The following is a 23,507-nucleotide window of genomic DNA, read 5'->3' as shown; positions in this document are numbered from 1 at the left end:
CAGTGTTAAATGTTGCTTGTATGTTATATCTCAACAAACATAAAGGAAATTTTAAAAATCAAATAAAAAGAATGTCTCTTAACCTTTCATTTCTCTTCTTTTTAAAGTCAGTATAAAGCACTGATTAGCATGGAGGGGGGCAAAAAAACCTAAAGTGTTTCCTCAGATCAACAATTAAATAATACGATTAACTTAATTCAAACCAATATCATGTTGAAAGCAAAAGTTCACTGGCATAGCTTTAATATTTATAATTTAACAGAATAGTCTAAACAGAGTCAATTAAATTAGCATCTGGATTAAATTATCCAGGATGGTTACAGGACAATTACATATTCTGAAATGAGCTCAGAGCTCTCTTTCAGAGATAGATACATAGAACAATTCCTGAAATATTTATGAAGAAGAAATGTTTTTAAATTTTTAGAGTCTCCTACCATAAAGGAATATATCCAATGGAATAAAATATATTTATGCCTTGAAACAGTAGCATTAAGTAACATCTTCATAGGCTAAAGGAGCTAATCTAGGTTTTAAAAGTATCCACAATTACTTGGAGCAGGACCTTCTTGTATTTGTAGATTCTGTTTCTTCTTCATTCATTTCTTCATGCTTTTCTTTGCCCCTGAATAGCTTTCTTACTCTTGACTGACCTGCTGTACTAAAAACATGGCCCTTTTAAATAAGCTGAATGCCAGGACTCAGAAAAGTCCTTTAACTCTGAGCAAATACAAACTTTGTTTTGCAATGAGTACCTTTTAAACTGTCTGAATACTCACTTTTTAAGGTCCTAGAAACTGTTCAGGTAAAGTGGCCACTGTTATGAAGTTTGGCTATACTTGAAAGACACATATCCAGTATCACAACCTCCTAATAAAATGCATGTTTGGTTTATATAATATTCTCAAGGTCACTCATCTACAGTTGTGAATAATTCTTGCTGAAAGGTTATACCACAGACTATCTAAATATTTTTTCCCCACTGGATCTTTTTCCATTCTGCTAAATTTTTATTCACTCACCTTTTTAACTTTGTATCTAAAATGCCATAAATCACTTTCAGTCTAAATATGAGAATAGTGTTCTCTAAAATTGCTAACAGTTAACAAAGATGCAGCTGACAGTACCTACTGGCAAGCATGAAGGACAAGTGAGCATACCAATAACGAAGTTGGCCTTGGAGGCTGACTGCCCATACTGTTGCTCAATGTACTTGGGTTTATAGGTTACCATTCCAAATAAAGAGTTGAACTGAACAGTGCTTGCACACAAATATAACAAGTACAGTGGGTTTCCAAAAATATTCTTTAGTGATGGAAGAAAATCTGTAAGACAAAAGTAACATGGAGAAATTAAAGTCAGTGTAACACCTGGCAGAAGACACAGCCTTGGCAACAGGGCATAGACGGCCGAGCCCCACTGTCACAGCGATCAGGAACACGTACAGTGTGGAGCACACACACACTATGGGTTTTAAACACTGGCTCAAGTCAAGACTGAGATCTGTCAGGTTCACATCGAGACATAGGCACTCGCTTCTACAGGCATATAGTTTAGATTACAGTTAGAGGTATAAGTCAGATAGGAATAGATTCCTCTAACTGATATGGGTAAAAGGAAAGAGGGACGAGAATACTCCCTCACTCCAGAGCTGAAAGTCATTGGCAGGACATTAAGAACTTCAGTTTTGTGGTCCCTATTCTTCAAACTTGGGTCATGGTCACAGAGAAAGAAAGATGCAAGTTACCTCCACTTAATTCAATGAACTTTAGTGTAAGAAATGAGCTTTGGCATTCCCCCTTCTTCCTATTATGCAGCCACATAGTTTGAAATGTGAAGATTTTCTGTAAATGTAAATATTGCTTGCTGGGCCCAATTGAGAAGAACCAATCTTCCTCATGGCCAGCCACCCTTTTCCATGTGGAAGGAATTCATTCTAACATGTCTAGCCTTTTGCCCCACACCACACTCATTCCCTTGATCACTGGGGGGAAACGTGCACTGACACATGTTTGTCAAATGGCTGAATCTCATCTGTTAAAAAGCCACAAGCTCTGAAGATTCACTCTCTTCTGTCCACCCGGACTGATGTGAAGCAGCAAACCCAGATGGGGGCAACTGCAAGGTTTAACCTGAAGCAGTATAAGGGTGGGAATGTCAACAAGAAATATTACCAAAACTTTGGGTCATGTTCTTTAATCCACTCTCCAGTAATAAAGCTGACTTTGTAATCTTCAATTCTGCTTCCTGGACAGTTTCTCAATTTTTCTGAACAAATGATGGGGAGAGAGGGATATTATATATAGATCCCGTATAGAGTGTCAACGGAAAACTGAAAGGGCTTCAAAATCAAGCAGAATCTGGCTCACCTCTTGCCATTTCCATTATTTTTGACTTTTCTCCATGGGGTGTTTGGTAGTCTGTGCGATCATCCATAATAAACTTGGATTTCTCAGAGGAAGAATTGGAATCCTCTCTACTTCGGGGTCTAGGTAGACTCTTTGGTAAACACCAGAAAGGCACAGCTGCAAGAAGACTTACAATTCCTGCTATTAGATAACCCAGCCACCAGGCACCTACCCACTGAGGATCCTTGGGAGTAATGGTTATGTGATCTGAAAGAGAGAGAGGATAGCTAAATAGCATGTACAGCAAAGCTGGTGTGTTGAAATCAGCCTCTTTTTTAAAAAACAAAATCCTAGTGTTAGCTCTATCACATCATAAAATACCTAATAATTCATGCAGGATAACTTTCTAGTCCGAACATTATCATCATCTTGCTTTTTGAAGGGAACAAGGTGTTTCTGGGACATGATGCTTTTCTTCTTTTGTTCCTTAGATTTGAAATATAGATTCTAAATACTGCAAGAGTGGTCTCTACTCTGCCCTGAGGTTCTGCATAAGAACGGTTGGGCCCATGGCAGGAGGAAAGAAACATGTGAGGGAGAATTCTGAGGGCTCAAAATCTGCCAGTCACCCCACATCAGCACTACTTTCACCTGGCTCACAAATTGAATGTCTAAGTTCTTACTAAAAAAAAGAGCTAAATCCTACACCTTCTGGTCAAAATCTGGTCTAAACCACTCAGAATGTTATTTATTAAATGATGGTTAATAATACTTCAGAGCTATTCAAGGTCTGAAGCAAGAATTGTATATGTAAATAAAATGTCAATATCTTAATCATTATAAAAACTTTACTTTTGACACCATTTTTTATTTGACTAGAAGCTAAGTATTGATGAATGAAATCAAGTGTTTTTTCTTTTCTATATAAAGAACCCATAAAGCATATAACTGGTCTACCTCCACTGTGCCCTATGAGAACAACAAAATAAACACATGCCCTTTGACAACTAGGCTCAATTGGCACTACACCATACTTGGTAAAACATTCACACTAGTTCTCTGCATCTTCATTGCTTCCCCTGAACAATTTCCCTCTGTACCACTCATCACACCTATGCTTTCTTATCTGTACCAATTTCCATGACAGGATTTTAACGAACTCAAGGAATTCGTCTACTATCTTGTTCACTATTTTGTGGTAGAACAGCACCTAACATAGATATAAAACTAATAAGGTTAATGAGTAAATGAATGAATAAATAAAAATTGTGGAATTTATCTTGAAGTTTATTTGATAAAAAAAGGAAAATTAGTGCAAGAGTTTTGCATTTAATTTTAAGACACAATGATTTCAAAAAGCAATTTCAGAATTTTTAAAAATGCAACTTATTTTCTTGCTTTTAACTGATTTCTTGAACTTCTTTAAAAAGAAAGAAAAATAAGGGTGCCTGGGTGGCTCAATCAGGTAAGCATCTGACTTTGGCTCAGGTCATGATCTTGCAGTCCGTGGGTTCAAGCCCCATGTCAGGCTCTGTGCTGACAACTCAGAGCCTGGAGCCTGCTTCGGATTCTGTGTCTCCCTCTCTCTCTGCCCCTCCCCCACTTGTACTCTGTCTCAATCTCTCTCTCACAAGTAAATGAACATTAAAAAAGTTTAAAAAAAATAAAGAAAAGTAATGCCCATTTCTAGGAGGTACCTCTCATAAGGAAAGAAACAAATTAATACTTATGGAAAGATGAGTTCTGACATTTATTCCCTCTATAACTACTCTCCCAGGGGGTAAGGGAGTCCCACTCTAATATGCTTCCACCTGAAAATGATTTGTAAAGAATGAATTTTGGTTGCCGAAAGACTTCAATTCTCAGTCTTCCTGGCAAGTCTACAAAATACATGATCAATCGATGTGACTGTCATGTTTATACACCTGAACCAACAAGAGCCAACGAGAAGCCACAGTTTTTAGTCTTAACTATGCTGGAATGTGTTTGAACTGGCAAACCAGAAGTGAAAAAGGATACATCTGAATAACAAACCATAGGTAGTCCAGTTCTAATCACTGCCTATTTTTCATATTTCATTTATTAATGTATGTGGTGATTATATCAACAACAAATTTTCAGTGGATTATTTTCATTCTAGGAAAGATTATAATCCTGTCATTTTATAAAAAGGGACTCCGATATTTTTTACACCATCTGCATTTAAAAAATTGCAGTAACTAAGATAAATAAATAAACAAAAATAAACTTCCTTACCTAGGTTTACGAAGCCAATGTCAACATACAGTTTGGCACATAATGAGCCTAGCAGGAAGCCAAAGATTGGTCCTATAATTGCAACCGTCTGCACACACCCTGCACCAAAAAAAGGGGGGGGCATTTCTCTGCTTTTGTAAATTAATACATTTTTAAACAAGAAATATGAGTGAAATCCAGTGAGTAGCTAAAAATATTTCATCAACTCTTCACTTAAGAGTGCTTAATTTGTCAATTTTTCAACCTTATTGAATCAGGAAGTAAGTCCTTCTCAGCTTTGGAAGAACGAACACTTGGAAGGCATTAATTACTTCTTAGTAAAGAAGTGACACCAAGACTCTGAAGAAGTTAACTTCCCCCAAATGGAGCAAACTTTATTCGTTAGGATTAGATTTTCCCCACTGATAAAAAATCAGAATTATACTATTTTGACAGTCTTTCAAAACTTTTTTGTGGCTGGTTAAGCATAAGAGTCATTTTGACATTAAACTTGATTTCTTCCACCTTAGTGAAGAAGTGCATGTGTTCAGAGAGTCTGTGTGAGAGTAGTAACTATGCATATCCCAGGATGCAGCCAGCAAGTGGAGCTAGACCTGGGAGGGCAGGAAGGTGCTCTTTGGAGCAACCATGACCAGCCTAGGCAGCTGTAACAGGAAAGTGGAGCAGACTGTATAAATGACATCATTTCTGGTTACCAGAAACATAACTCTTCCTTGCAAAGTATCTACTATATGCCTTTCATTTTACCACAAAGCTTGATACACGCATATCCCTGACAATTAATTTAAATTGATAGGAGGAGTAAATGGCAGTTACAGATCCTTTTCAGAAGAGAAGACAGGGTGAACAGAGTGAGCAGGAAGGGGACACCTGGATACATGCCTGCATCTCTTGGCTTGCAATCTTTCCTCTAGTCTCCAGAGTCAATGCCTAGCAACTTCTACTCTAGTTTCTGATTTATGCTGGAGTTTTCCATTAGAGCAGGTAACCTGTTTTTAATTACAGACTGCCAGACTGTAATCAGAGCCCTCTGGAGTTCTGTGTGCATAGCCAGCAAAGAACTATACTGTGGAGCTAGCCACAGCCCCTCCCAATGAATTTCAGTCTCGTCCTTCTGTCCCTTGAAGGCCAGGCCCTCAAAGATCAGAACCCCAAAAAAACCAAGACTGGTGTGTGAAATAGAGAAAAAATTGGTTTCTAAGACATAAGAGGCACTCAGTCAATACTGCTTAGATGTATCTGGACTTGGAGTTTGCTTTTGCTATATTTTGTTTTGTGTGTGTGTGATTTTAGCTGCTGGTCTATCCAATGGGGCCTGTTCCAGACATGGGTTCGTGTCAGGCCTTGTTCTCATACTTTCTGTGTTTTTCTTTATCCATTCATACCTGCTACTGATATATATACTGATACACACACACACACACACACACACACACACACACACACACACACATATATATATATATGATAACTAAATGCTTCAATGGCACAGTTAACCCAATAAAAAGAACCTATGAAATCTGAAGTCCATGAAGATACTTGTACAAAGTCGTACATGATTGCAGTTGATCTTATAGTTATTTTCTTTTAATCTAATGTTCTTTCCCTAATGTGACAGGTCCTTCTAATGCAAGTTTCTTTATCATCCAAATCCTCAGTGTGGACCTCAGATATGTGTGAACCTAAATATAGGAACTGGATATGAAGTATCAAACTCTATTGCACACTCTATTCCACTGAGTTTGGAATAGAGTTGAGAAAACCAGATATGCTGCTTCCCAAGAAGATGAATGGGGTAGGCATTACCAATATAGAAAGCAGAATTGTCTTCACTGGCAAAATCATCAAGGTAGGCAATGCCTAGAGGCTGAATAGGAGTTTCCCCAATTCCACGAAGAAGGTTCCCCAGGAAAACATAAACCCACATGGAAGAGCTGGCATCAATTTCACATTCTTGAAAGGAAAGCAAACAAGAGAAGTGAAATTAGATCAGTATCAAAGTTAAATACTTATTTTGCATTTCTACAAGCTGTCCTAAAATTGGATTAGGATGTAAAAATGAAATTTTCAACAGACTTAATTTGATAGGAGTCTAAGCAAGACTGGAAAATATTTTCTCCTCAATATTTTAGGCAATATAAATCCCCCAGAGGTTTTGATAAAAGGACTCTTTTGTTTCTTGTTTCTGATGCCTTGTTTCTTATTTTCTCTTCTCTTTTTATTTTATATTTATACTGCGTACTTTGAATTCCTATGCTCCAATAACATTCACTATCCTGTCTGGGAAAAAACACAAAATTTTGAACAAAGGCATTTCTCGCCTTAATCTTTAAACTTTTCTATTTTTCAACAGAAATCCCTTGTAATTTTATTGCTGACCAAGTTTTATCTGAAATTTAAATTTTTATATGGGTGATACTTCAACTTTGGACAGCATTACAATCGTTTGTTAGTGAATAACCATTTTTGGGGATCAGGTTTAGGAAACAAAGTCACATAAAAATTTAAAACTCTATATACTTTAGTAGTATAACTATTCCAACAAAAAGAACGTTTTGGCAGTATTCTTAGACATTCAAAGCTAACTATTTTAAAATGCTTAGAAGTCATGTCTTGATATAATCATGTAAAGCTGGAGAATTACCCCCACATCACAAGTGAAATATATTTTGAAGAGTTTGATCACTTTAATAAAAGTGATAATGTTATCTATCTCTGACAATCACCACTTGTGAGTGCTCCCTTTCTGCCAGGCACTGGGCTAAGTGGTTTGCAGGCATTTTTAAATTATTTCCTCCTAATAATCATATGAGGTAGGAATTATTTATACTTATTAGTAGCCCTTAAGTAAAATTTGAAGGTAAAATATAGGTTATTTGGAACTGGGATGAATCCTTTTGGGTAGATGAATCAGACTGCGTAACAGACAAGACTATTGTGTAGTCATGTTCCTTCTAATTCTGCCTCTTCTAGAAATGTAGCCAAGTGACCATGCATTTTTCACTTATATTTTCTAGATTCCCATTTCACTCCCCAAAATATAACAGGAATTCCTTTTCCAAAAAATTGATTCTAATGTCAATTCTACCCCTGACATTTGTGTGATCCCAAGATCACACAAGGGTAGGGAAATCTTGTAGACAGGTGAAGATAGCTTAGATCTGTGTTTTCCAATATGGTAACTACACAACACATGTGGCTACTGAATAGTAAATTAATTAAAGTTACATAAAAGTAAAAATTCAGTCCTCAGTCACACTAGCTATACTACAGAAGTCAACAGTCACATGTGCTAGTGGCTGCTACATTAGGCAGCATAGATATAGAACATTTCCACTGTTGCAGAGTTTTTTTGGACATCTCAGCTCTCCAGTGTAGTGGGAATGGGGGTTGTAGGTGGAGCATTTTTGACAAGAGTCCTATTATCACCCTACTATAATTTTTAGGATAAACTTTGTGTCCACTATATCTGACGTTTATACAGATCTATGACTTTAAGGGAGCAGGACCTCATTTAAAGCAAAGAAAAAGATTGTGGGTCTTATGCTGTATACCTGTCTAAAACCTGTCTCTACATTAAAAACATTTTTAAAGTTTATTTATTTATTTATTTCTTTAGAGAGAGAGAGAGAGAGAGAGAAAGGGGATGGAGAGGGAGGATCCCAAGCAGGCTCCATGCTATCACTGCAAAGCCTAACCTGGGGCTCGATCCCATGACCATGAGATCATGACCTGAACAGAGATCAAGAGTTGGATGCTTAACTGACTGAGGTACCCAGGCACCCCACATTAAAAAAATTTTTAATTCCCACCTCTAGATGCTATGTTTCTCTTCTTAACACTAAAGGTTTAAATATTTCGTGATTAGCTGTATTGCCATCTACATCCTATCTTTCCTGTCAAAAACAAAATATCTTCAATAACTGTACATTATGTGGAAGTGAAAGTCCAAACCCTCCTTTCACACTCTTCTCTTCTTCCAGGGGGCTTTTCTTCTTCTTTTCGTAGAGCAGGATGGGGTACACTTGTTACATGTTCACATCTTCCCTACCTCCCTGCCTCATATTTCTATTAATCCTCTGGCCCTTCCCTTCATCCAGACCTCTGGAGTTCATTGCTCAGGAAAAAAGACATCTCAAAAGAAAGCACTGATGACGATATTAGGGGAAAGAAAAGGTTTTATGGTACAGATAAAAGATTTGCATGACTAGCAGGTATAGAAAAGAGGAGCTTCCACACTGCCTATACAGCAATCTGTAGGCTAGGAGCAGGGAGTGGGGTGGGAGTGGTGAGGAGGAAGCGTCGAGCATGTCAATGCTCAAGGGCAGTGGAGAGAGGGCATTTGAGCTCATCCCGGAGACATAGCAAACACCTGAGGGGAGATTTGTGGATTCCCTAGCAAGAAGAACCTGGGCCACCATGGTAGAGCCAGGGAGGTAGCAAAACCCAAAAGACAAGATGGCTACATATGTAGAACAGTGTGGCTAAGCGTCCTGATTTTGGCTCCTTAAAAGCTTTCTAAGAGATGATTTCCATGTTCCCAAGGGTGCTCACACAAAGCATTGTTATGCAATGTGCATCAGCCATATGGAATTCTAGACATCCTGACAAAATTCCTTGCATCCTGTGTTGTGTGGAAAACAATTATTCCCAAGTTTCCAAGATTGTCACATCTGCATCAGGAAGAGCTTCTGTGCTAAAAAAGGACATAAAGGTAGACATGGGATGGCCCTAAAGTGACATGTATGACCAAATATTGTGGCCAGAGGGATTTTAAATACCTAAGTTGACAAGGGACCAATAACACCAAGAGGCCCCTCCCACAACTTCCCCCTTTGCTATTATGTAAGCTCCCTAGAATATAAGCAACCCCTGGGGAAAAAGGTAAGGTTAGGGACAAATTGAACGAGATTCAATTTTTCCCATTCTGGGGGCGCCTGGGTGGCTTGGTCGGTTAAGCGTCCAACTTCGGCTCAGGTCATGATCTCACGGTCCGTGAGTTCGAGCCCCGCGTCGGGCTCTGTGCTGACTGCTCAGAGCCTGGAGCCTGTTTCGGATTCTGTGTCTCCCTCTCTCTCTGCCCCTCCCCTGTTCACGCTCTGTCTCTCTCTATCTCAAAAATAAATAAAAACGTTAAAAAAACAATTTAAATTTTTCCCATTCTGATGGAAAGGGGCTGAACACAGAAGTTAAATTGAGATCTGGGGGAGAATATATTTCTTTCATATCTGAACACTGGACTGAGATTAATATGTGCTAAACTAGTTTTATCCTAATTCATGGCCCACCTTATTTGGAACCATGGGAAGCTTTTCCCAGTCGCCAGCAATTAATGCTCTTTCCATATTTTCTTCAGATCTCATCATATACTGCTTTATATTCTAGGAATTTTTATGGCACTATAGTATCTCAATTTAAGTAGTAAAGCTTTTAAGAGAAAAACATCACATAAATTTTTTGTCCATACTAAAGCAATATAAAGTCTTTATAAAAAGCTATCTTAGTCAAGTAAACAAAATCATCTTACCATCACTTCTTTTGGATTGTGATTTTTCCATAATTGAGATAGGTAGTTGATTGTCTGACTCCAGGAGACATGGAGAGATGCTCAGAGTGGAATTAGACAAAGAATACTTTTCATATCTGTACCTGTAAAAAAGAATGTTTTCTTCACTATAGACTCATTTAACATCATACTAAAAATATTAAATGTACACTACATGACTTATTATGGAACCTGTTTGAGTTTGCAACTACCCTTGAGTCTGAATCACTAAACCAAACCAGCATTTAACAGCAGATGTCCTGAAGAGATAACCAGAAAGTCTCATTTACAGGTATTACACCATATCTCAACCAGTTAGTGTAGTAAAAGAAAATAAAAGAATTATTCATAAGGGTTCATTTTAATGTAAAAATAATGACTATAAATCACCTATTCCCCTGGTGAAAAAATATCCAATGTTTGATAAAATCATGACTATCTCCAAGTCAGAGGAAAAGCAATAATTTAAAAACTATGGTATTGCATGCTATATTTAGAGTTGTAAATTTAGTAGAACAACTGCATTGCTGATTCTAGAGAATCGATGATGATGTGTGGGTTTTTTTTTAACTTTTTAAATTCCAGGGGTGCCTGGGTGGTTCAGTCGGTTGAGCGTCCAACTTTGGCTCAGGTCATGATCTCGTGGTTCATGAGTTCAAGCCCTGCGTCGGGCTCTGTGCTCACAGCTCAGACCCTGGAACGTGCTTCAGATTCTGTGTCCCCCTCTCTATCTGCCCCACCCCTGCTTGTGCTCTCTCTTTCAAAAATGAATAAACATAAAAAAATTAAAAAAAGCTTTTAAAATTCAAGTTAGTTAACATCTAGTGTAATATTAGTTACAGGTATACAATATAGTGACTCAACACTTCCATACAATACCTGATGCTTATCATGACAAGTGCACTCCTTAATCCCAATCACCTATTTAACTCATTCCCCTACCCACCTCCTTTCTGGTATCTATCAGTTTGTTCTTAATAGTTAAGAGTCTGTTTCTTGGCCTCTCTCTCTCTCTCCTCTTTTGCTCATCTGTTTTGCTTTTTAAATTCCATGTGAATGAAAGCATGTGGTATTTCTTTCTCTGAGTTATTTCACTTAGGATAATACTCTCTAGCTCCATCCATGTCATTGTAAATGGCAAGATTTCATTCTTTTTTTATGACTGAAAAATATTCCACCAAAAATATATGTCATATATATTATATAATATTATATAATAATAACATATGGCACTTATTCCTTATCCATCTGTCAACAGACACTTGGGCTGTTTCCTTAATTTGGCTATTATGGATAATGTTGTTATGAACATCAGGGTGCATGTATCCTTTTACATAAGTATTTTTGTATTCTTTGGGTAAACACCTAGTGGTGCAACTGCTGGATCATAAGGTAGTTCTCTTTTTAACTTTTTGAGGAAACTTCATACAGTTTTCCACAGTGGCTGCAGTACTTTGCACTGCCACCAACAGTGCAAGAGGGTTCCCCTTTCTTCACATCCTTGCCAACACCTGTTGTTTCTTGGGTTGTTGATTTTAGCCATTGTGACAGGTGTGAGGTGATATCTCACTGTAGTTTTGATTTGCATTTCCCTGATAATAAGTGGTATTAAGCATCTTTTCATAAGACTATTGGTCATCCGGATGTCTTCTTTGGGAAAATGTCTCTTCATGTCTTTTTTATTGGATTTTTAAATTTTTAATTGGATTATTCATTTTGGAGTGTTGAGTTTTATAGGTTCTTTAGAGATTTTAGGTACTAACCCTTTATCAGATATGCCATTTGCAAATATCTTTTTCCATCCTATAGGCTGCCTTTTAATTTTGTTGATTGGTTCCTTCACTGTGCAGAAGCTTTTTATTTTGCTGAAATATCAATAGTTTATTTTTGCTTTTGTTTCCCTTGCTTCAAGAGACATATCTAGAAACAAGTTGGTACTTTTTAAAAAATGTCTATTTATTTTTGAGAGAGAGAGAGAGAGCAGGGGAGGGGCATAGAGAGAAGGAGTCACAGAATCTGAAGCAGGCTACAGGCTTTGAGCTGTCAGCACAGACCCCGATTCAGGGCTTGAACTCAGGAGAGGTGAGACAATGACCTGAGCCAAAGTCGGATGCTTACCCAACTGAGCCACCCAGGTGTCCCAGAACTTGGTACTTCTGATACCAAATTGTTTACTGCTTGGGTTCTCCTCTAGGATTTTTCTGGTTTAAGGTCTCACATTTAGGTTTTTAATCCATTTTGACTTTTGGGTATGGTGTGAGAAAGTGGTCTGGTTTCTTTCTTTTGCATATTGCTGTACAGTTTTCCCAACACCATTTATTGAAGAGACTTTTTTTCCCATTGGATATTCTTTCCTTCTTTGTCAAAGATTGGTTGACCATATAGTTGTGGGTTCATTTATGGGTTTTCTATTCTGCTTCATTGACCTATGTGTCTGTTTTTGTGCTAGTTCCATACTGTCATAATTGCTACAGCTTTGTAATATAACATGAAGCCCAGAACTGTGATTCCTCCAGCTTTGCTTTGCTTTTTCAAGATGGTTTTCGATATTTGGAGTCTTTTGTGGTTCCACACAAATTTTAGGATTCTTTGTTCTAGATCTGTGAAAACTGCTGTTGGTATTTTGATAAAGATTGCATTAAATCTGCAGATTGTTTTGGGTAATATAGACATTCCAATCGATGAGCATGGAATGTCTATTTCTTTGTGTCATCTTCAATTTCTTTCCTGAGTTTTATAGTTTTTAGAGTACAGATCTCTTTGTTTAGGTTTATTCCTAGGTATCTTATTGGGTTTGATGTAGTTGTAAATGGGACTGATTCCTTAATTTCTCTTTCCGTTGCTTCTTCATTGGTGTATAGAAATGCAAAATATTTCTGTACATTGATTTTGTCTCCTGTGACTTTGGTGAATTTATCAGTTCTCACAGGTTTTTTTTTTTTTTTTGGTGGAGTCTTTCAGATTTTCTATATAGAGTATCATGTCACCAGCAGATAGTGAAAATTTGACTTCTTCCCTGCTGATTTGGATACCTTTTCTTTTTGTTGTCTGATTGCTGTGGCTAGGAGTTCCAGTATCATATTGAATAAAACTGGTGACAGAGGACATTCCTGTTTTGTTCCTGACCATAGAGGAAAAGCTCTCAGTTTTTTTCCCATTGAGGATATTAGCTGTGGGTTTTTCACATATGGCCTTTATTACGTTGAGGTTTGTTCCCTCCAAATCTACTTTGTTGAAAAAAAATTTTTATGAATAGATTTGTACTTTTTCAAATGCTTTTTTTGCATCTATTGTAATAATCATATGGCTCTTATCCTTCCTTTTATTAATGTGGTATATCACATTTATTGATTTATGAATATTGATTTATGAATATTGAACCACCTTTGACCCTACTTCATCGTGGTGAATGATTTTTTTAATGTATTGTTGGATTTGGTTTGCTAGTATTTTCTTGAGAACTTTTGTATCTATGTACATGAGGTATTGGCCTATAGTTCTCTTTATTAGTGGACTCTTTATCTGGTTTTGGTATCAGGGTAATGTTGGTCTCATAGAGTGAATTTGGAAGTTTCCCTTCCTTTTCTGTTTTTTGGAATAGTTTGAGAAGAATAGATATTAGCTCTTCTTTAAATGTTTGGTAGAACTCCCCTGTGAAGGCATCTGGACTTTTGTTTTGGGAGAGGTTTTTGATTACTGATTCAATATCTTTGCTGATTATAGGTCTATTCAAGTTTTCTATTTCTTCCGGTTTCAGTTTTGGTAGTTTATATGTTTCTAGGAATTTATCCATTTCTTCTAGGTTGTCCAATTTGTTGGCATATAGTTTTTATAATATTCTCTTATAATTGTTTATATTTCTATGGTGTTATTTGTTATTTATCCTCTCGCATTTGTGATTATTTATTTGGGATCTTTCTCTTTTCTTTTTGATAAGTCTGGCTAAAGGTTTATCAATTTTATTAATATTTTCAAAGAAACAGTTCCTGTTTTAATTGATCTGGTTCTATTGTTTGTTGTTTTGTTTTTTGTTTTTTGTTTTTTTTTTTTTTTTGCTTTTTTTTTCTTTAGTTTCTGTATCATTTATTTCTGCTCTAATATTTACTTCCCTCCTTCTGATGGCTTTAGATTTCATTTGTTGTTCTTTTTTTCTAGCTTTAGGTATAAGGTTAGGTTGTTGAGATTTTTCTTGCTTCTTGAAGTAGGTCTGTATCACTATATACTTCCCTCTTAGAATAGCTTTTGCTGTGGGGTGCCTGGGTGGCTTAGTCGGTTAAGCATCTGACTTTGGCTCATGGCATGATTTCACATGTCATGATCTCACAGTTCATGAGTTTGAGTCCAGCTTCGGGTTCTGTGCAGACAGCTCAGAGCCTAGAGCCTGCTTCAGATTCTGTGTCTCCCTCACTCTCTGCTCCTTCCCCACTTGCACTCTGTTTCTCTCTCAAATATAAACAAACATTAAAAAATTAAAAAAAAATGTTTTGCTGCATCCAAACGTTTTGGACCGTCATGTTTTCATTTTCATTTTTTTCCACGTATTTTTATTTCTTTTTTAGTTTCCTGGTTGACTCATTCATTGTTTACTAGCATGCCATTTAACCTTCATCTATTTGTGGTCTTTTCAAATTTTCTCTAGTGGTTGGCTTTTACTTTCATAGTGTTATGGTCAGAAAAGGTGCATGGTATGATTTTAATCCTTTGTACTTGTTGAGATCTGACTTGTGACCTAATATGAGATCTATTCTGGAGAATGTACCAAGTACACTTGAAAATAATGTGTATTCTGCTCTTTTAGGATGAGATGTTCTAAATATATCTAAGTCCATCTGGTTCAGCGTGTCATTCAAAGCCATTTTTTCCTTGTTGATTTTCTGCTTAGATGATCTGCCCATTGATGTAAGTGGGGTGTTAAAGTTCCTTACTCTTATTGTATTATTATCAATTAGTTCCTTTATTTTTGTTATTATTTATTTTATATATTTGGGTGCTCCAATATTGGTTGCATAAATACTTAACAATTGTTAGATCTTGTTGGATTGTCACCTTTATTATGAGACAGTGCCCTTCTTTGTGTCTTGTTACAGTCTTTGTTTTAAAGTCCAGTTTGTCGGATATAAGTATTCCTACTCTGGCTTTTGACTTGTATGTCAAATCCATTTGCATGTTAAATGTTTCTCCATCCCCTCACTTTCAATCTGCAGGTGTCTTTAGGTCTAAAATGAGTCTCTTGTAGGCAGCACACAGATAGGTCTTGTGTTTTTTTTTTGGTTTTTTTTTTTTTTTTATACATTCTGACACCCTATGTTTTTTATTGGTTAGTCCATTTATATTCAGAGTAATTATTGACAGATATGTATTTACTGCCATTTTATTATTTGTTTTGTCATTGTTTCTGCAGATTTTTCTGATCTTGTCTTTGTCACATTTGGTCTCTCCTTTGCATTCAAGGAGTACCCTTTAATATTTCTTGCAGGGCTGGTTTAGTGGTCACAAACTCCTTTAGTTTTCGTTTGTGTGGGAAACTCTTTATCTCTCCTTCTATTCTGAATGATAACCTTGCTGAACAGAGTATTCTTGGTTGCAGTCTTCCCCATTCCAGCACTTTGAATATATCATGCTGCTCCCTTCTAGCTTGCCAAGTTTCTGTTGAGAAATTTGCAACTAGCCTTACGGGGTCTTCCTGTATAAGTTAAGGACTTATTTTGACTTTCTGCTTTTAGTTTCTTTATCACTGTATTTTGCAAATTTAATTACAATATGTCTGATTTTTGGCCTGCTTTTGTTGATTTTGTTGGGAGTTCTCTGTGCCTCCTGGATCTGGATGTCTGTTTCTTTCCCTAGATTTCAGCTATTATTTTCCTCAAATTTTCTGCACCCTTTTCTCTCTCTTCTTCTAGGACTCCTACAATATGAATGTTTTTACATTTGATGGAGATACTGAGTTCCCTATATCTATTCTCGTGTTCCATAATTCTTTCTCTCTTTTGTTTAGTCTCATTATTTTCCATTATTTTGCTTTCTAGGTCACTAATTCATTCCTCGGCTTCTTCCAGAATGCTGATTATTTCATCAAGCATGTTTCCAATCTTGTTTATCGCACTCTTCATTTTTGATTCTTTTTCAACTCTGTTATCTCTGTAGTAAGGGTCTCACTGATTTCTTCTACTGTCATTCTCTATCAGGTGTGTTACTTAAAACTGTTTCACCTAGATCTCTGGCTATGGCCTTATCTTGTGCTCTCATTTGGGATAAATTCCTCCATCTTTGCATTTTGCCTAAGTCTCTGCCTTCTTCTCTGTGTTAGAAAAGCCAGCTATGTCTCCTATGCCTGAAAGTAATGACTTTATGAAGAGGTCATGAAGTGTCCAGGGCCTGGTGCTTCAGGGGGTGTCTCAGGTATGTGCTGCATGCGCTTTGCTGTTTTGTTTTAGCTGATCTATCCTTCAGGCCGGTTGTCCTCAGAGGCTTTTGTTGTCTGCTGCGGGCAGTGTTTGCTCCCTGGCCTGAATGTGGTGAGTTTTAATTAGATGTGCTTGGTTTGGTCATGAAATGAGACATGATACCACTTCCACCAGAGCCAAGGCCCTGGAGAACTCTGGTTGGGAGACATGGTATGGGCAGAGGTTTATGCTCATCTTCAGAGGATGGAGCCTGCTGCACTGGAACTGATGGAAGCTTGACAGAGAAGAGCAGTCCTGCCAGAGCACAGGGGTGTGGGGCTTGGTATAAGCAAGTTAGGAAGTTAGTGTTGGTGCTGTGCTGCTTCCAGCAGATGGCTCTGTGCTTATGCTGAGGAACAGTGGGGAAGGGGAATGGTACCAGCTCCTTTGTTCCAAGAGGCATCTCTGTGAATGCGGTCTCGCTGGAATATGCTTCAAGATGACCAAGAAGAGCAAATAATCTCACCCCTGTGTGCTTCAGGTACTCTTCAGATTGCTGTCTCCATGCTGTATGCCCCTGGCTTGTTTGTCTGCCTTATCTCTAGGACCAGCACAGTGCCCTCTGGGCTCTATCCACCAGGTCTGCTGACATTTAAACTCTAAACTTTATGCCCTGCTGGTTGCAAGAACACATGAAATTCAACCCCTCTTGTTTTCCAAGTCAGTAACTTTAGAGAAACTTTCTCCTTGTGCATTCCCCTGTGTGCTCTTCTCTCTCGTGCCCTTCTCTGTGACCACAGCACCCTCCCTTCTGCAGCACCTGTGACCTATTTCTCCCCTATACCAAATCTGCATTTCCTACCTTCTTCGATGTGGCCTCTTCTCTCCCGTTAGCTGTGGAGTTTGTTCTGTCAGTCTTCAAGTTGGTTTCTGGGGTATTTAGGAGGATTTGATAGTAGCTGTGTTCATGGGATGAGGTAAGCCTAGGGTCTGCCTATTTTGCTGCCATATTCCTCTCCCCTGATATAAGGGGATTTTGAACTGTTTATCTGGATGGTATCACTTTTCTCTAGAGTTTATTGTTAGGGCTCAAAGTTATTTCTAATGCCATTCTTTCCTCTGATGTATGGTTACAATGGCAGCTGGATTGAAGAGCCAAGGCTGAATGGAAACACTGTGATAATTCTATCTTCAGTTCCCCAGCCATGCTCCCTCTCAAATTATCCTTCATGAGACAATTTCTCTGTCCACTGCACTCTCCAAAAAGAGGTACCTGATAAAAGGACATCACAACATTATCTTTTTCTCAACGTCATCATGGTTCTCTTTTTGTTCAGGTACCATATGACTAAAGACTAGGAATCAGAGTAATGTATTTATAATATTAGTAATAACAACCTACTCAGCCATGTAAGTAAAACATGTATTGAGGTATTAAAATATATAGACTGATAGATGGGTCACCTTATATCAGTTTTGCATAATCTATACCTCGCTAGGTCCATGAACCTTACAGAAAAAGTAACAACATTTTTGTATGTATGTTAGTATTTAAGGAAAGAAGTTCAGAGTTGTTACTTTTATCATATGGTTCTCTGGGCAAAATAGTTTAAAAACCACTTAATGAGGATAACTATTTGTCGATTCTCAGCTACCCAAGAGAACATTCAGCATTAAAATAATGATAAATATAATTTTCTTTCTTTAATAATTGCAGAGGTACCATGGGCTGTTATAGTGCCTTAGAGCTCTTAAAATTAATGTCAATCATGATTATGTAGAATTTTTAAAATTTTAAATTAGAGAGAGAGGGAAGATGGTGGCATAGGAGGACGCTGGGCCCACGGAAGAGGGTAGAAAGGGCGGCCAGGCGGTGCGCGCTCCACAGACTGGTGGGAGGGAGCCGGGGCGGAGGGGCGGCTCGCTGGTCAAGCAGAGCCCCCTAGTCTGGCTGGCAAAATCGGAGGGGCCTGACAGACTGTGTTCCGACAGCAAGCGCGACTTAGCGTCTGGGAGGTCATAAGTTAACAGCTCTGCTCAGAAAGCGGGAAGGCTGGAGGACAAAGGGAGGGAGAGCTGCTGAGCCCCCGGACGGCAGAGCTCAGCTTGGCGGGGAACAAAGGCGCTCCCCAGCGCCATCTACCCCGCCCATCCCCCAGCCAAAATCCCAAAGGGAACCAGTTCCTGCCAGGGAACTTGCTCCCTCCACGCAAATACCCAACTCTGTGCTCCTGCGGAGCCAAACCTCCGACAGCGGATCTGACTCCCTCGCTGCCACAGGGCCCCTCCTGAAGTGGATCACCTAAGGAGAAGTGAGCTAAGCCTGCACCTCCTGCCCCCGTGCACCTTGCCTACCCACCCCAGTTAATACACCAGATCCCCAGCACCACAAGCCTGGCAGTGTGCAAGTAGCTCAGACGGGCCACGCCACCCCACAGTGAATCCCGCCCCTAGGAGAGGGGAAGAGAAGGCACACACCAGTCTGACTGTGGCCCCAGCAGTGGGCTGGGGACAGACATCAGGTCGGACTGCGGCCCCGCCCACCAACTCCAGTTATACACCACAGCACAGGGGAAGTGCCCTGCAGGACCTCACCACTCCAGGGACTATCCAAAATGACCAAACAGAAGAATTCCCCTCAGAAGAATCTCCAGGAAATAACAACAGCTAATGAACTGATCAAAAAGGATTTAAATAATATAACAGAAAGTGAATTTAGAATAATAGTCATAAAATTAATCTCTGGGCTTGAAAACAGTATAGAGGACAGCAGAGAATTTCTTGCCACAGAGATCAAGGGACTAAGGAACAGTCACGAGGAAATGAAAAGCGCTTTAAACAAAATGCAAAACAAAATGGAAACGACGACAGCTCGGATTGAAGAGGCAGAGGAGAGAATAGGTGAACTAGAAGATAAAGTTATGGAAAAAGAGGAAGCTGAGAGAAAGAGAGATAAAAAAAATCCAGGAGTATGAGGGGAAAATTAGAGAACTAAGTGATACACTAAAAAGAAATAATATACACATAATTGGTATCCCAGAGGAGGAAGAGAGAGGGAAAGGTGCTGAAGGGGTACTTGAACAAATTATAGCTGAGAACTTCCCTGAACTGGGGAAGGAAAAAGGCATTGAAATCCAAGAGGCACAGAGAACTCCCTTCAGACGTAACTTGAATCGATCTTCTGCACGACATATCACAGTGAAACTGGCAAAATACAAGGATAAAGAGAAAATTCTGAAAGCAGCAAGGGATAAACGTGCCCTCACATATAAAGGGAGACCTATAAGACTCGTGACTGATCTCTCTTTTGAAACTTGGCAGGCCAGAAAGGATTGGCACGAGATCTTCAGTGTGCTAAACAGAAAAAATATGCAGCCGAGAATCCCTTATTCAGCAAGTCTGTCATTTAGAATAGAAGGAGAGATAAAGGTCTTCTCAAACAAACAAAAACTGAAGGAATTTGTCACCACGAAACCAGCCCTACAAGAGATCCTAAGGGGGATCCTGTGAGACAAAGTACCAGAGACATCACTACAAGCATAAAACATACAAACATCACAATGACTCTAAACCCGTATCTTTCTATAATAACACTGAATGTAAATGGATTAAATGCGCCAACCAAAAGACATAGGGTATCAGAATGGATAAAAAAACAAGACCCATCTATTTGCTGTCTACAAGAGACTCATTTTAGATCTGAGGACACCTTTAGATTGAGAGTGAGGGGATGGAGAACTATTTATCATGCTCCTGGAAGCCAAAAGAAAGCTGGAGTAGCCATACTTATATCAGACAAACTAGACTTTAAATTAAAGGCTGTAACAAGAGATGAAGAAGGGCATTATATAATAATTACAGGGTCTATCCATTAGGAAGATCAAACAATTATAAATGTCTATGCACCGAATACCGGAGCCCCCAAATATATAAAACAATTACTCATAAACATAAGCGACCTTACTGATAAGAATGTGGTCATTGCAGGGGACTTTAACACCCCACTTACAGAAATGGATAGATCATCTAGACACATGGTCAATAAAGAAACAAGGGCCCTGAATGATACATTGGATCAGATGGACTTGACAGATATATTTAGAACTCTGCATCCCAAAGCAACAGAATATACTTTCTTCTCGAGTGCACATGGAACATTCTCCAAGATGGATCATATACTGGGTCACAAAACAGCCCTTCATAAGTTTACAAGAATTGACATTATACCATGCATACTTTCAGACCACAATGCTATGAAGCTTGAAATCAACCACAGGAAAAAGTCTGGAAAACCTCCAAAAGCATGGAGGCAAAGAACACCCTACTAACGAATAAGTGGGTCAACCAGGCAATTAGAGAAGAAATTAAAATATATATGGAAACAAACGAAAATGAAAATACAACAATCCAAACGCGTTGGGACGCAGCGAAGGCAGTCCTGAGAGGAAAATACATTGCAATCCAGGCCTATCTCAAGAAACAAGAAAAATCCCAAATACAAAATCTAATAGCACACCTAAAGGAGATAGAAGCAGAACAGCAAAGGCAGCCTAAACCCAGCAGAAGTAGAGAAATAATAAAGATCAGAGCAGAAATAAACAATATAGAATCTAAAAAAACTGTAGAGCAGATCAACGAAATCAAGAGTTGGTTTTTTGAAAAAATAAACAAAATTGACAAACCTCTAGCCAGGCTTCTCAAAAAGAAAAGGGAGATGACCCAAACAGATAAAATCATGAATGAAAATGGAATTATTACAACCAATCCCTCAGAGATACAAGCAATTATCAGGGAATACTATGAAAAATTATATGCCAACAAATTGGACAACCTGGAAGAAATGGACAAATTCCTAAACACCCACACTCTTCCAAAACTCAATCAGGAGGAAATAGAAAGCTTGAACAGACCCATAACCAGCGAAGAAATTGAATCGGTTATCAAAAATCTCCCAACAAATAAGAGTCCAGGACCAGATGGCTTCCCAGGGGAGTTCTACCAGACATTTAAAGCAGAGATAATACCTATACTTCTCAAGCTATTCCAAGAAATAGAAAGGGAAGGAAAACTTCCAGACTCATTCTATGAAGCCAGTATTACTTTGATTCCTAAACCAGACAGAGACCCAGTAAAAAAAGAGAACTACAGGCCAATATCCCTGATGAATATGGATGCAAAAATTCTCAATAAGATACTAGCAAATCGAATTCAACGGCATATAAAAAGAATTATTCACCATGATCAAGTGGGATTCATTCCTGGGATGCAGGGCTGGTTCAACATTCGCAAATCGATCAACGTGATACATCACATTAACAAAAAAAAAGAGAAGAACCATATGATCCTGTCAATCGATGCAGAAAAGGCCTTTGACAAAATCCAGCACCCTTTCTTAATAAAAACCCTTGAGAAAGTCGGGATAGAAGGAACATACTTAAAGATCATAAAAGCCATTTATGAAAAGCCCACAGCTAACATCATCCTCAATGGGGAAAAACTGAGAGCTTTTTCCCTGAGATCAGGAACACGACAGGAATGCCCACTCTCACTGCTGTTGTTTAACATAGTGCTGGAAGTTCTAGCATCAGCAATCAGACAACAAAAGGAAATCAAAGGCAACAAAATTGGCAAAGATGAAGTCAAGCTTTCGCTTTTTGCAGATGACATGATATTATACATGGAAAATCCGACAGACTCCACCAAAAGTCTGCCAGAACTGATACATGAATTCAGCAAAGTTGCAGGATACAAAATCAATGTACAGAAATCAGTTGCATTCTTATACACTAACAATGAAGCAACAGAAAGACAAATGAAGAAACTGATCCCATTCACAATTGCACCAAGAAGCATAAAATACCTAGGAATAAATCTAACCAAAGATGTACAAGATCTGTATGCTGAAAACTATAGAAAGCTTATGAAGGAAATTGAAGAAGATTTAAAGAAATGGAAAGACATTCCCTGCTCATGGATTGGAGGAATAAATATTGTCAAAATGTCAATACTACCCAAAGCTATCTACACATTCAATGCAATCCCAATCAAAATTGCACCAGCATTCTTCTTGAAACTAGAACAAGCAATCCTAAAATTCATATGGAACCACAAAAGGCCCCGAATAGCGAAAGTAATTTTGAAGAAGAAGACCAAAGCAGGAGGCATCACAATCCCAGACTTTAGCCTCTACTACAAAGCTGTCATCATCAAGACAGCATGGTATTGGCACAAAAACAGACACATAGACCAATGGAATAGAATAGAAACCCCAGAACTAGACCCACAAACGTATGGCCAACTCATCTTTGACAAAGCAGGAAAGACTATCCAATGGAAAAAAGACAGTCTCTTTAACAAATGGTGCTGGGAGAACTGGACAGCAACATGCAGAAGGTTGAAACTAGACCACTTTCTTACACCATTCACAAAAATAAACTCAAAATGGATAAAGGACCTGAATGTGAGACAGGAAACCATCAAAACCTTAGAGGAGAAAGCAGGAAAAGACCTCTCTGACCTCAGCCGTAGCAATCTCTTACTCGACACATTCCCAAAGGCAAGGGAATTAAAAGCAAAAGTGAATTACTGGGACCTTATGAAGATAAAAAGCTTCTGCACAGCAAAGGAAACAACCAACAAAACTGAAAGGCAACCAATGGAATGGGAAAAGATATTTGCAAATGACATATCGGACAAAGGGCTAGTATCCAAAATCTATAAAGAGCTCACCAAACTCCACACCCAAAAAACAAATAACCCAGTGAAGAAATGGGCAGAAAACATGAATAGACACTTCTCTAAAGAAGACATCCGGATGGCCAACAGGCACATGAAAAGATGTTCAACGTCGCTCCTTATCAGGGAAATACAAATCAAAACCACACTCAGATTTTACCTCACGCCAGTCAGAGTGGCCAAAATGAACAAATCAGGAGACTATAGATGCTGGCAAGGATGTGGAGAAACGGGAACCCT

General features: G+C 38.5%; 1 protein-coding gene and 1 long non-coding RNA gene across 6 annotated transcripts in view; one reads left to right on the top strand and one right to left on the bottom strand.

The window, feature by feature from the left end:
- Positions 1-23,507, top strand: part of LOC122224308 — a 63,295-nt gene that overhangs the window by 9,140 nt on the left and 30,648 nt on the right. The window lies entirely within an intron of this gene.
- SLCO1C1 (solute carrier organic anion transporter family member 1C1) overlaps positions 1-23,507 on the bottom strand; it is a 67,374-nt gene that overhangs the window by 21,436 nt on the left and 22,431 nt on the right. For 4 of the 5 annotated variants that reach the window (XM_042945943.1, XM_042945946.1, XM_042945945.1 and 1 more), the window contains 5 exons: positions 10,132-10,253; positions 6,411-6,557; positions 4,605-4,703; positions 2,370-2,615; positions 1,161-1,325 (listed from right to left, as the gene is read on the bottom strand). In XM_042945943.1, the coding sequence (XP_042801877.1) occupies positions 1,161-1,325; positions 2,370-2,615; positions 4,605-4,703; positions 6,411-6,557; positions 10,132-10,253 (779 nt within the window). The remainder of the gene's footprint in view (positions 1-1,160; positions 1,326-2,369; positions 2,616-4,604; positions 4,704-6,410; positions 6,558-10,131; positions 10,254-23,507) is intronic. The other variant, XM_042945947.1, reaches the window with a different exon arrangement.

This window comes from Panthera leo, chromosome B4 (assembly GCF_018350215.1).
Source record: "Panthera leo isolate Ple1 chromosome B4, P.leo_Ple1_pat1.1, whole genome shotgun sequence".
Classification (NCBI taxonomy): Eukaryota; Metazoa; Chordata; class Mammalia; order Carnivora; family Felidae; genus Panthera; species Panthera leo.
The sequence above is the reverse complement of the archived record's forward strand: the minus strand, read 5'-3'. Positions and strand labels throughout refer to the sequence as shown.